The following is a 13,742-nucleotide window of genomic DNA, read 5'->3' as shown; positions in this document are numbered from 1 at the left end:
TGAGACCATATTCTTTCTGACTAAATTAGCACACGCCTGGCACAATATATGTTTAACAAACTTTTGTGCTTTTTGATGGATTAACTGGAGAAAATGCCTTTCTTCAAGAACAAGTATCTCTGGGCTTTGGAGAATGACTGACAGTAGTTCTTTTCCTCAGCCTAAGGCCTTTACTAGATAACTCTCTTCTTATCTCTCCCTACTTCCTCTTCCCAGAAAACACATAGTTATGATTACAAGCACCATTCCTCACTTCACATTCCTCACCTGAGTCTTCCCTGACTCTGCTTAGCCCACGAGCATCACCAAGGACTACCCAGTAAAACTTCTTTGAATGAGAATGTCACCACGCTCCCTCAGCCAGGGAAGGGCTTAGAGCTCATTGACTGTCGGAGGTGAATAAGAAGGCATGCGTGATTAACCCACCAATAGACAGGCCAGGAGCCTGCTTCTGCCTGTCAGTCCAGGACTCTAGGCTTACTGAGGCACTACCATTTCTATGCTTGCTTTCATGTCTTCATGGTGGTCTCAGCCCAGAAAAGATGGTACTTGATGTTAAACACAGAAGGAACTCTATTATTGTGCCTGGTTTTGCTTGCTTCTCCCTCCCTCCCTCCCCCTTCTTTCCTTCCTTCCTTCCTTCCTTCCTTCCTCCCTCCCTCCCTTCCTTCCTTCCTTTCTCTCTTTCATAATACAAGAGGAGAAAAAACCCAGAAATGCAAAGAAAGGCTCTCCATCACCACCTTCTGGCCGGCCCACCAGGGCCAGGGAGCCCAAGCACAGTTCCTCTGGACACAGGAATGAGAGCTGAGGGAAGGGAGAACTTCAGCTTGCACAGTACAGCTGCACTCCAGCATGGGGAAAGCTAAGTCACGGTGTGAAGCAAGATGCTGTTGAGTCTATAACCCTGTGTTTAAAAAAAAATCATAGAACTTGGACTTTAATCATAAAGATCATTTTACCAAAGCATATTTTTAAAAGGCTGTGAAATATTATGCAACGTTGGCATGGTTTAATTATGAGTTTAGAAAAGCCGAGCACAACTTTTTCACTACAGTAAAACATGACAGAGCATGAATCATGGCATAATACTTTATGCTTAGTGTGGTTTTCGACACGGGGTCTGAGTGCTAGGCTGTCTACAGAACAAGGCATGAATTACTATCCCACAATTCACACCCCAGAGGGCTTTATGACAATTATAAAACCTCTTTTGTTTACTTTTTAAGTGATTAAAATATTTGAGCACTATATACTCACTTGGTAAATGTATGTATCTAGAACATAAGCATGGCCTGTAGAAACTATCTGAGCGTATCTGGTGGCATTTTTTCCCCTCCTGTGAGGAGTATAACACTCGCCTAACATGGTGTGGCAGCACAGCCTGCCCTGTCTGTGAGATTACACGGGAGTTCCACCTGCCTTTGAACATTTTCGTTTCTGCTGAGTTTACCAACTCTTTTATTCCTTGCCATCTCTCCAAATCCTCCAAAATGTAAACGGAAATGAAGACCTTTCTTTACTACTGGATTTCAAAGATTCCAAGTTAAAGTATTTTCCACAGGAACCAGTGAGGGGTTTTTAAGATTTATATATTCCATTGTTTTAAGGAAAGGGAAGAGAAGAAGTGAAGAGGTGAAGTGGGAGAGGGCAGGGGAGAAGCCGTGTGAGGCAGGAAGGCTGACTGTCCAGAGAAGGGAGAGGAGGAAGTCTTGGTCCCCTGAGGTCTGATTCTGTAGTCCACTGGGGGAACTTCAAAGAGATAAATAGAAAAACAGATACACTTCAAAAGAGATAAACTTTAATTAAATGAAAAGCCCCCAGAGGCAGCAGATATAAATATTTTATAATTATCAGGAACAGCTCATTTCTTTAGCTAATGACATATGCAAAATGGGCACCCAGTATTTTCCTAAAGAACTCTGCCTTCCTGGATTGCTGTTCTCTTTGTCCACCAAGAAGGTGGCATGCAAAAAAAAATTAACATTTAACTTTCAAGAAAAGTACAAATTTCCTTGTACATTTTGCCTATGAATAGTCTCACTCTCCCTAGACACACACACACACACACACACACAGCAAACAACGTGATGCTTTTGACAACGAAGACTTCAACAAGGTGTGGGATACACTCCTATTATCCCAGGACTCAGAAGGCTCAAGCAAGTTAGAGGCCAATTGGGGAAACAAGGTGATACCCCGCTTCAACAAAACAAAGATTCCTCTGAATGCTGGAGTCAGATGCACAAAATTCATTGTGTCTCAATAGTTGGAAGCTAGGCTTTGGTCTCTGCTTTATCCCAGGCCTCTTACAATGGCAATCTACAGCACACAAGCTCAAAAAGATAGCTCCGGCCATTAAAAAAAAAAAAAAAGTAGCCAACTTCAGCTGTTGAAAAGAAGCCCCTGGCAGATTTGTCTTACAACTGGTTGTTGCAGTTTATTGCCAGCTTCCCTGCCAGATCTTCCAGGCTGTCATTTTTTTTCTGTTCCTATAGATGTGTGTTTTGTTTTGTTTTGCTCTCTTCTCATTCTTCTCTTCTCCTCCTCTCTTTTGTCATTATTCTTAGAAGACACTTGCCTAAATAATACATCCAAGCCTATAGAATATTTTTGCCCAAGGTACAAAAAAAAGTCCCCAAATTTTACATTCTTCTACCTAATCCAGATAGACAGAAGATTACCCATGTTTATAAAATATTTTTATGATAATTATAATTACTGGTAAGTCTGAAGCAGAACATTCTGTACCTGAAGTTATTTGATAGTCTAGAGCTTCGCACATTATTATTAATGCAGACATCATTATTAATATGATTAAGTAAAACTTACTTTTGGAAGGAAGAGTTACCAGACAAAAGCTCCAGTGTGTGTTCATATTTGGGGCGGGGTATGGAATTATCCAACAGAGGCATGGGAGAGTTGGGTTCAGCATGCTTAGTAAACACTGGTAAACAGGCTACAAGCATGCACAGCAATTAAAACCAAGGTTCCTAGTTTTGCATGTAGAGGCTTCTTCTTTCTTTTTTTTTTAAAATCCCACCCCACTTAACCAGAAACCTGATTCTCTGCAGACACCAGGCAGATCCAGCCATCCCCACCATGGTCCTACGATCAGTCCTACCAGTACCTGGGATCCATCGCCCCTCCTTCCGTGCACCCAGCAACGCCCATTTCACCAGGACGTGCCAGCGGCATGACGAGCCTCTCTGCAGAACTCTCCAGTCGACTCTCATGTAAGCCTCTTGAGAACATATTTGCAACCCAGCTAGAGAGGAAGGTGTTGGAGACTAGAGGAGGGGAACACAGGGGGTGAGCAGCACATAATTCACTGAACAGAATACGGTCTCCAGAGAGACATGACTGTCCCAGGCCCACGCACTGGGTTTGGTTTGTCTGATTGGTTGGTTTGGTTTGACACTTAAAAGTTAGATTGTGAAAGTGGAGGAAGATTTTCTTTTGGAATTCAGTTCCTCAGGAACTCAGAGATTGCTCATGTCTGCCAGAGAGGGGTAATGGATAAAGGGATAATAGTTCGAAAGGTCACAGTATCAAAAGGACATGATTTTGCACCTTCAGTAAAGAAATCATTCCTGGCCAGTGCTAGTAGCTCATGCTTGTACTCAGGAGTCTGAGATCTGAGGATCACGGTTCAAAGCTAGCCCAGGCAGGAAACTCTATGAGACACTTATCTCCAATGAACCACCAAAAAGCCAAAAGTGGAGTTGAAGCTCAAGTGGTACAGTGTTAGCCTTGAGCAAAAAAGCTAAGGAACAGTGTTCAGACACTGAGTTCAAGCCTCAGTACTGGCATGTGCGCACACACACACCGAAAGAAAGGAAAGACAAGAAGTCACCCCAAATGAATTCTAGACTGACAGGTCTGGTCCACATGGCGTTGATGAATTCACAAGCCTGCAAACAGTACGTCCATGGAGTCCATGTGGAATAGGAAGAAGCTAGTCCCCCGCCCACCCCCCACTCCCCCATGAGGCATTCCCAACTGAGAGCTGTTCAGGCTGAAGGAAGGACCGAGAGCTCAGGTGTCATGGTTAGTATAATTGTTGTTAATACGAGCTCATTAAATATTAGTCATTTAACCTGCCAGCCCTGTGGGCTTGGCGCTCACCTTTGCTCGTGGGCAGGGAAATTGAAGTTACAGAGAAAAATTCCTTTGTGGAAGGCAAAAGAAGCAACTTAATGTTTGGGGCTTTGAAATTGGAGCTGAACCAAAGGGTGAAAATCCTTTAGAGGACTTCAGCATGATGAAGCCTACAAACACACTTGCATGTGTGCAGGGGGAGGGGTGGGTTTAGCTTTTCAAAAGGCCCAGGGATCAGATGATAGCAGATTAGGGGAGCAGGCAAAGGGGCAAAGGAGTTGTGTCTGCCAGTTGAAATCTTGTGCAATGCGGTGTTTCCAGACAGTCGTGATTACTTGAGGTTCCTCCAGATGCCTGAGCTGCTTCGAGTTACACAGAATGACTTCTCAGAGCCACTCAGCAGCATCACAGCAGCGCTGACACTTGGGCCAAAGAACTCACGCTTGCCGGAGGGCTCTCCTGTGCCCTGCAGCATCTGCAGCAGCACCTCTGGCTTCGAGATGCCAGGGGCACCCCTCCCCCCATAAGACTGACCATCAGAAATGTCTCTAGTTATTGGTAACTGTCCACAGGAGGTGGGCAGTTCTCCCCACCCCCAAGTTGGGTGCGATGGCAAAGTAGGAAAGAACCAGCGTAGGTGCTCAGTTTTCACACTGTTTGGCCATCCGTGCCAGCATTTTCCTAACACCTGTTAGTTTATGGGGTAGGGAGAGACCCACGGGAATTGTGGCATCTGTTAAACTTGCTGTCTCTAAAGCCTATCCCTTGGAGACAGAGGTTGATTCCAAAGGCACTTGACATCTTTTCCCGATTGTTCTAGTACTGCATGGTGGCACTGCACAGCCCGCTGGCCACGGGCTACATCTGCAACAATGATGTTTCCCTTGGAAATGTCCCTGCTGTGGGTCTGTCCCTTGGAATTTATTACATAAACCATCGGACTTGGTCTCTACCCAAGATTGGCACCTCAGTGTCCAAGAACTCTAGGGGCCAGCCCCTCTAGCCGGCCAGTGTTCAGACGTAATGGTGGCGTCTTGTTAAAGATATAAATAAAAGGTATACTTCAAATCTCAAATCCCAGCTCTGCTTCTCCATAAGCAGCCTTTGATTACCCAAAGAGTAAGAAGGATGCTTTTCAGCATGGGGATGTGACCCAGCCATGTCCCACATCTGCACGCAGGGATGACCCTCTGTTGTCTTGGGAGGGAGGACCAAAGGATTCCAGACGAGTTTTCACCAGTGGCAGAGAACAGTATGGAAGACTGCTCTTTAACTTGGCAGGACTTCCTCTGAGAAATCAAGCCTGGAGCACAGGCCTGAAAAGTGTTGTCATAAACCTGAGGGCAGGATAAGACTGAGACACATGAAAGAAAGTGGCTGCCCAAGCCGAAGGCTTTGAAAACTTGACACTCCTCTGTGGCTGCTTCACATTTTCATCCTCACCCCACAGCTCTGTGCACTGCCCCTCAGCCTATGCCCAACCCCACCGGGGCTTGCTTCTGTCCTGGGGACTGGGGCTCTGGTTGAGATCTCTGTGTCTGTCTCTCTCTCTCTCTCTCTCTCTCTCTCTCTCTTGCTCTCTCTCTGGCCTTTGCAGACAGACTCCACACCTTGTCTGAAAAGAGTTGTCATCTGGAGGTTTACTTTTCTTTTTTCTTTTTGTAAAAAAAAAAAATTAATGTTTAGCTGCCAACCTGGGCGACAGACAGCTTGCATTAATCTGAGTCATGCAAAAGATCCTTTTAAGGCAGCCATTATCTGCTCAGGTTGGTTAATCCTGTGGGGGCAGTGGGAGGGGCTGGAGTAGAGCTGCTTTCATCCATGTAAAGCTACAGAGCAAAGAGCTGTCCTAGCAAATATTTAGCACCATCGATCCAAGTAAAATAACTGAACCTCCTAATCCCCAGATTTCTTACTCTTAAAAAAAAAAAAAAGCTCCCTGTGAATATCAAGGGTCTCCACTTCCACTCATACTGCTATAGAATTGAAGAAGAGGACACCAGACCAGCCAAAAGGATACATGAGCGATGGCTACGTGGGTAAATTATGTATGACTGATGAGTCTTAATTAGGGATGTCAAACCAGACTTACAGATGAAAACCAAGTTGGGTGCCAGTGGCTCACACCTGTAATCCTAGCTACTCAAGAAGCTGAGATCTGAGGATCATGGTTCAAAGCCAACTGAGACAGGAAAGTCTGTAAAACTCTTTATCTCCAATTAACTATCAAAAAAATTCTAAAAGGCCAGAAGTGGAGGAAGTGCAGTTATGCTAGAGTGCTAGCCTTGAGCAAAAAGAGCTCAGGGACAGTACCCAGGCTGGAGGTAGGGGGGAGTTTAAGCTCTAGGACCAGTGCACACGTGCATGTGCGCACGTGCGTGTGTGTATATGTGTGTAAAGATAGAGTGTGTAAAGATAGAGAGTCAGAGAGACAGGAGGAGAAGAATTTGACCCAGTGGATGATGTTTTATAAAATGACAGTGCTACTATGTAGGCAGAAGAAGAATCACAGGCAATATTTCAGATCTTTCAAATATTCTTCCCACAAGTGAAAGAACTATTTTCTCCCAACAGCTGAGTCTGTAACATTATTCCAGGACTTATGCCCATGACAAATTGCAGACTCACTCAGGATTCCAGTAACTTGGTACCATCACCACATTACCATGCAGTGGTTGGAACCGACTGGCAGAGCATGTCCAGACACTGCTGTGAAACATGGTGACCTTTCATTCATTTTTCCAGTGAATTCACCTTTTTGTCTCAGGGCAAATGAAGCAAGAAAAATAATGGGCAGAGTCATTTATTTGTGTCCAGAGCATTACATGAGATGATAACAAATTGATTTTTATTTGCCTAATGCTTTTCCTTCTACCCTGGCTTCTCCCTAGACTATATATATGTGTATCTAACTGGAAAAATGGAGTCAAGCTTCCTGTTAACTCTCAAACATGTCACAGCTCTCTGCGCAAGCAAAACAAGTGACACAGGGCTTGCTCACAGATGGCTCCAGCTAGGGGGCAGGGATGAACCCTGCGGAATGAGGTGTGGCCTGGCTGGAGAATAAACTAGTGAGTAGCCAAGGAAGGGCAGCCCCAGAATCGCTGTCAGTTTACAACATTTTCCCTGCCCACATGTCTGACTCGCTTTGAAAAGATTAACAGGAGTGTTTGTTTGAAAGTCAGACTCCTGGTTTCCTCATTAATGGAGGGATTTGCTGCAGACCTCCACTGTTTCTATAAACTTTAATTACCTATCTGATGAGTAGTCTATCCCCGCATCCCATTCACCCCAAATATACAGTCCATTTTGAAAAATGTGTTAGAGCAATAAAAGATCATTGCATGGAGGGAAGAATGAAAGGAAGGAGCTGTGTAAGAGAGAGAGAGAGACAGAGATAAAGAGACAGAGACAGAGAAAGAAAGAGAGAGGAAGGACTGGAGGAGAGCGGGAGAAAGAGGAAGAGAGCGACAAAGAGACAGAGAAACACCCATCAAACTAGCTCTCCTTGCTGGAATAATAGGCTTGAAATATGAGGAAGTTGATCAACAACCGATGCCTTCCAAAAACATATTAATCTACCCTGGTAGCTTTCCTTTCAGGGCAAGCACCCTCAAGTATCTCCTGCCAGCCTGAACCCAAAAGAACACAGGACCTGTGCCATCAGAACTTAAATGTATTCCATGTGCTAAATTGAGAGCTTAAAGTTTTAAACGTTGAATTACAACTTTTTTGTTTTGTTGCTGTTTTTGAGTTTGTAGATGTAACAATCATGGTTCTGGCCTGCTCATTTAATCAGTAGTTCTGAAGGACAGACCCTAGCGTCGTAGTTCTCAGCCAGGGCCGGCTACCCCTCCCTCGTACCCACCTTCATGTTATTTGGCAATCACAGGGCACATTTGGGTTGTCACTCTAGAGGACATCCGACAATGTACATCAACCACCCCTCCAAATAACCTGATAAACCCTGATCTATTCAGAAACCTTTCCTGGCATTCATACCCTCTAAAAATTCCCAAGGGTAGCATGGAGGTAGGCAAAATGCAGAGGGATATATCACATGCCATCGTACCCGATATCCCGTGTTATTTTCTACCATTATTCAGCGCCTTTCTTACCATCAACCCGGGCGCGTAGCATTCTGGGTAATCATCTACTGGCGGGTGCTTAGCTTTGCAGGTCATCCTCCACTTCCGGCACGTGCAATTCTAGAGTCCTCCACTTCCGGTGCATGCCATTCTAGGTAGACCTTCACTTCCGGGTAGTGGCATCCTGGGTGGTTTCCACTTTCGGGGCGCATGACATCCTGGGTAATCCTCTCTTTCCGCGTTCATAGCATTCTGGGTAGAAAGCACCTTCTTCCCGAGAGGCAGCACCCCAGGCAATCCCTGACTTCGGATGCGTGGCATTCTGGGTATTCCCGGGCCGCCCTGCGCTTCCTGCGCTTCCTGCGCAGGCGCGTTCCGGCGGAACCCCCCCCCCCCCCCCCCCCCCCCCCGTCGGTCCCGCCATCCTTGCTGCGCAGTCGCAGCAGCCATCCTTGCTGCGCAGCCGCAGTCACGCGTCCCTTTCTCTCCCGCCCGCAGCCGCCGCGCCGGACCTGACGGCCTTCGGAGACCCGCGCCAGTTCCCCGCGCTGCCCTCCATCTCGGACCCGCGCATGCACTACCCGGGCGCCTTCACCTACTCGCCCACGCCGGTGACGTCGGGCATCGGCATCGGCATGTCGGCCATGAGCTCGGCCTCGCGCTACCACACGTACCTGCCGCCGCCCTACCCCGGGTCGTCGCAGGCGCAGGGCGGCCCGTTCCCCGCGGGCTCGCCGCCCTACCACCTCTACTACGGCGCCTCGGCCGGCTCCTACCAGTTCTCGGTGGTGGGCGGCGAGCGCTCGCCGCCGCGCATCCTGCCGCCCTGCACCAACGCGTCCACCGGCGCGGCGCTGCTCAACCCCAGCCTCCCGAACCAGAGCGACGTGGTGGAAGCCGAGGGCAGCCACAGCAACTCGCCCACCAACATGGCGCCCGCCGCGCGCCTGGAGGAGGCCGTGTGGCGCCCCTACTGAGTGAGGCCCGCGTCCTGGCCGCCCTGGCTGCCCTCCTCCTCCTCCCCCCGGGGGCCGTCCGCGGACCCGGGGGAGGGCCTGCCGTCCAGGCCCCCCTCGGCCTCCTGCACTTACCGAAGCCCGCGCAGTTCGCTCCCCGCCACCGGCCCGCGGCCCTCGGCAGACCTGGACGCGCCGACCCCGCGTGCCGGCGTCCACGTGCGTCCGCTGGAGCCAGCGAGGCTTTGCCGAGGGAAACTGTGAATGCTTCCGTGTTAGCAATGCTGTGAATAAAAGAAAGGTTTTGTACCCTTGACTTCACTTTTTAACCAAGTTGTTTATTCCAGAGAGTGGAATTTTGATGATGGGGGGAGGGGGACACCGCGTCCTGTTTGGCGTTTATTTCTCCCCCTGATTTTCTTTACTTCCCCCCCCCTCCACACCCCGCACCTTATAAATGGCAAAAAAAAAAAAAAAAATGCTTATCGGCATTGCGGTGGTTCTTATTTTTATATCTATCTATAAAAATCTGAGCATCTTTCTTGCTTTGACACTTAAATAGGATTCCCATTTCTGTACGGTTTATTTAACTTTTCTTTTGGACTTCTGTGTAGGGTTTTTGTTTTTTGAGAGAGACAGCTACAGCTTTGGGTCATTTTAACTACTGTATTCCCACAAGGAATCCCTATTTATGTATCTTGATATTCAGACATTTACTTATATGTTGATACTTTTTTAATTATTTAATTGTACTTATATTAAGAAGAGAAATATCAAGTACTACATTTCTGTTTTTGTTTTTTAATAGTAGCCAAAGTTAAACGTACTGAAAAAAGCTGAGGGGGAAAAAAAGGATGGGTTATGTGATGGCTTGGTTATCTAGAAATATTGTTTACATTAAACTCCCTTTCATGTTAATCAAACAAGTTGGTAGCTAATGCAGCAATGTTTTCAATAGGATTTTTGATACTGAGGGTCACTCCCACGATCAGAAGTATGGAGCTTAGCCAAGGATGTCATCTAGCTTCAAACAGAGAAGGTAGAATCTGGTCTCAGAGGATTCAGGAGGTGCCAATGATTAGACCTGCAGAGAGGATTTAATTTCTGCCTAGGGTAAGCTCACTCAAAGACCTTCTGATCATTTCAGACATGCTCTGTAACAGAAGGCATCCGAGGTAAGCTGTGTGGAGAAGCACTATTTACAAAGAACCAAATGAATGAATTTAGGAATTTCCGAACTGCTTGAGTCTGGGGTAGCAAGAAAATATTTCTCTCTGATACAGTACCAGTTCACTGAAGCAGAACAAAAGTTGTGGCTGTCCCACAAGATGCTGAGAGAAGGGATAGGACCAGGTGCCTTTGAGGAACAATGGTCTCCAGTGGGTAGGCCAAAAGCAGGCCCAAAGGAACTAATTTTCCTGGGCCTGCTCAGGGTAGTACATGGCAGAACATCCCATCAGTACAGGACTCCCATCCCAGTTGTTCCCCAACATATTTGTGTTGCTTCCACCAGGTTAAGACCCTAACCCATGGGGGAGGTTATGTGCACTTTTATCTGTGCCCCAGCGTGACAGGAAAGATTCACTGCTGCCCATAGCTACAATTCAGTTGTATCTGGTGTCACTGTAAAGTTTGTGGCACTATTTTTATTAGAGGACTTGTCAGAATGCAGGTGTTGTACAACTGGTAAATATTAACTGCTGATTTTGACATGTGTGCTCAAAATGATCTGGTTGTTTGTTTAATGTACCTCTTAAATTAGTTGAAATGATTTCAGGTCAACTCTGAAGAGTGTTTGAAAGCAGGACTTCAGAACAGTGTTTGATTTTTATTTTATAAATTTAAGCATTCAAATTAGATCTTTGGCTGCAGGCAGCAAAACAGCTGGACTTATTTAAAACAACTTATTTTTGAGTTTATATATATATATGATGATGATGATTATTTGTTTTACACATGCAGTAGCACTTTGGTAAGAGTTAAAGAATAAAGCAGCTTGTGGTTGACAGGTCATTCTTAATAGAGAAGAGCTATAGCAGACCTTGGAGAAACTCTGAATAATACTCCTTTTTATTTTAGATATTGCTCCCTTTACAACTCAATTACATAGGTTATTTCATATTACATTTTTGGATCACAGTTTAGAAAGTTAAATTTTCAGTTCTGAAAAAGGACTATTAGCCCATTTCTCCAATATTTCTTAAATGTTCTTTTTGGCACATGTTGTCATAATCTGACCTGAGATAATGCTGGGGAAAGATGAAGGAAAAAATTATTTTTCACTTTAATCCTGGTACCTGAAGATACTCCAATTCAAATCTGACCTAGTGGTCTAAGAGGAGAATCAGATAATCTCTCACGCTGAACCTTACTCTCAGCGCCAAGCATGGAGTGGCGTGGTCACTTTGTTGTAGACTCGCTGGTTTGACCATTCACAGCTTTATAAACCCTTACCAGCCTAGATAGTATTTAATCCTTTAAGAAAACAAAAATCAAACCTTAGTTCTTTTGGAAATAGATCTCGCAGAAACACATTTTTCTATCTAAGGAATTGCATTCATTTGCCTTTGGTTAAATTAAAGTGTCTTCAGGTAAATAACAGCATCAGCAAGACCCTGCAGTTAGTCGTGTAATAACTGTATGTATCTGGGAGCACTGTCCAGGAGAAGAGAGTGAATAAACCCTTTCTACTGCTTATTTATGACCCCATTTAAAAAATTCAACATTTCAGTTCTGTTTTTCTATCTGGAAATGTTTTCCTCCCTTCTCAAACCCTCCCTTTCCTCTTCCCCTCCGCCTCCAAACGCTAGTCTCCATCCTACATTCTCTCAGTCTCTGTAAAGAGGTGGTACACACCCATCCTATAACCAAGGTCCAGACCACAAGGAGATCCAGCTCTCCTTTTGCATAGAGAACAGTCTGAGTCAGCCTTTCTCCTGTTCATGGGTTTCTTCCAGCAGAATAGAGACCTTGCCAACCATTTTGGATCTGCTTGCTGTCCAAATACAGCAACAGAAATCTTCCTCCTTGGCAAATCACAATCAGTGAGTTAGCCTTTCTGCTGCCTAAGGTTTCTGTGCAGATAAACAGAAGTGCTCTGATTAGAAAGGAAATGAATGGTTACACTTAACTGTCCTACAATTTAGGATTGCAGATTTCTTTCTTGAAATACCTGTTTCCTTGGGACATTCCATCCTAGTGATTTGGGGTTTTGATGGTTTGGGATTTGTTTGTTGTTTTGGTTTGGTTTTTTTGTTTTTTTGTTTCTTGTTTTTTTTTGCTGGGGGGGAATGACATGTTTGGGATCTTTTGTACATGAAAAAAAATGGTTTGACAATCTCAAGAAAACTTTCTTTTTTACATCTGAACAAAATATCTTTCTGTTTACCCTACAGTATACAATTATTTGGGATTTTTTTCATTGTTGTTGGTTGGTTGTTGGGAATTTCTTCCCTCCCTTCAAGTTAGGTCAGTATTGATAAAGCTGATCATTTGGCTTTTATTTCTCTCCTCCAGAAGGGTTGCATCAACAAAGTTAATTGTATTTATGTATGTAAATAGATTTTAAGCTTCATTATAAAGTATTGTTAATGCCTGTAATAACTTTTTTCAATTTTTGTATGTTTCTGAGGACTTTATGTTTGCTAAATACTGTAGAAAAAAGTGCTTCTTTCTACTTTATTTTAGACTTTTAAACGAACTATTTCTTTCTTACTGACTTTTGTAAACAGCTAATAGCATGGTTCCAATTTTTTTTAAGTTCACTTTTTGTTCTAGGGGAAATGAATGTGCAAAAAAAAAAAAACCAAAATGAACTGTTGGTTATTTGTGTTATTCTGGATGTATTAAAAAAAAAATCAAAGGAAAAAAAATAAACTTCCAAATTGAAATCACAGTATAACAAACCTATTGAAACATACCTATTCTCTTACCATGAGACAGAGTTCTTTAGGTCCCACCTACTGGCTATTTGTGTGGCAATTAAGAGATTTGGTAACAGAACATCCTGGAAATTAACATGTGGACTTTCTTCTCTGGCATTGATATTCTGAAAACTTCCTGAGGGAGTAATGTGAAGCTCAAGTCTTAAACCAGATAATAGTGGAAATAATTCCCCAGAACTCCCTCTTTAAGGTGTTTATCAACCTCACAGAAGAGCAGCCACTCCATTGATGCCATCCACTAAACATAATTGAGTGATCACCCCCCCCCCGTCCCCCCACCTTTCAAGGGGCTCCATCACATTCCATCTGTGCAGGAAGCTGGGCTGCTTGGGCCCCCCAGAATCCATTGGAGCCTTTCTTTGTACAAAAGTTGCTTCTGTAAATCCAATATAACAAGTGCAAATGGCAAGTAATTTGACAAGTACATACAGCCTATCAAATTAGTTTTGTCTTTCAGTCTGAGATGAATGACTGGCTGCCAGATGAAGCCTACATACAATATACTACAAAATACTCTTCACAATAACTCCAAGTTAAAGCTGATTCCTCCCCTTCATTCTTCCAGCATGCCCTGGCTACTGAGGGATAATGACTTGGAGAAGGCCAAGACACACTGGGTTCTTCGAGTGGGGAAAAAACCCAGAAATCTTGTA

At 44.7% G+C, this 13,742-nt stretch overlaps 1 protein-coding gene across 2 annotated transcripts in view; it reads left to right on the top strand.

Moving 5' to 3' along the window:
- Runx1 (RUNX family transcription factor 1) overlaps positions 1-13,040 on the top strand; it is a 228,623-nt gene extending 215,583 nt beyond the window's left edge. For both annotated transcript variants that reach the window (XM_042687256.1, XM_042687255.1), the window contains 2 exons: positions 3,075-3,236; positions 8,688-13,040. In XM_042687256.1, coding sequence (XP_042543190.1) covers positions 3,075-3,236; positions 8,688-9,166 — 641 coding nt within the window. In that variant the 3' untranslated portion in view covers positions 9,167-13,040. The remainder of the gene's footprint in view (positions 1-3,074; positions 3,237-8,687) is intronic.
- Positions 13,041-13,742: the final 702 nt, after the last annotated feature.

This window comes from Dipodomys spectabilis, unplaced genomic scaffold (genome assembly GCF_019054845.1).
Source record: "Dipodomys spectabilis isolate Male_0828 unplaced genomic scaffold, ASM1905484v1 ptg000107l, whole genome shotgun sequence".
NCBI classification, from domain to species: domain Eukaryota; kingdom Metazoa; phylum Chordata; class Mammalia; order Rodentia; family Heteromyidae; genus Dipodomys; species Dipodomys spectabilis.
The sequence above is the reverse complement of the archived record's forward strand: the minus strand, read 5'-3'. Positions and strand labels throughout refer to the sequence as shown.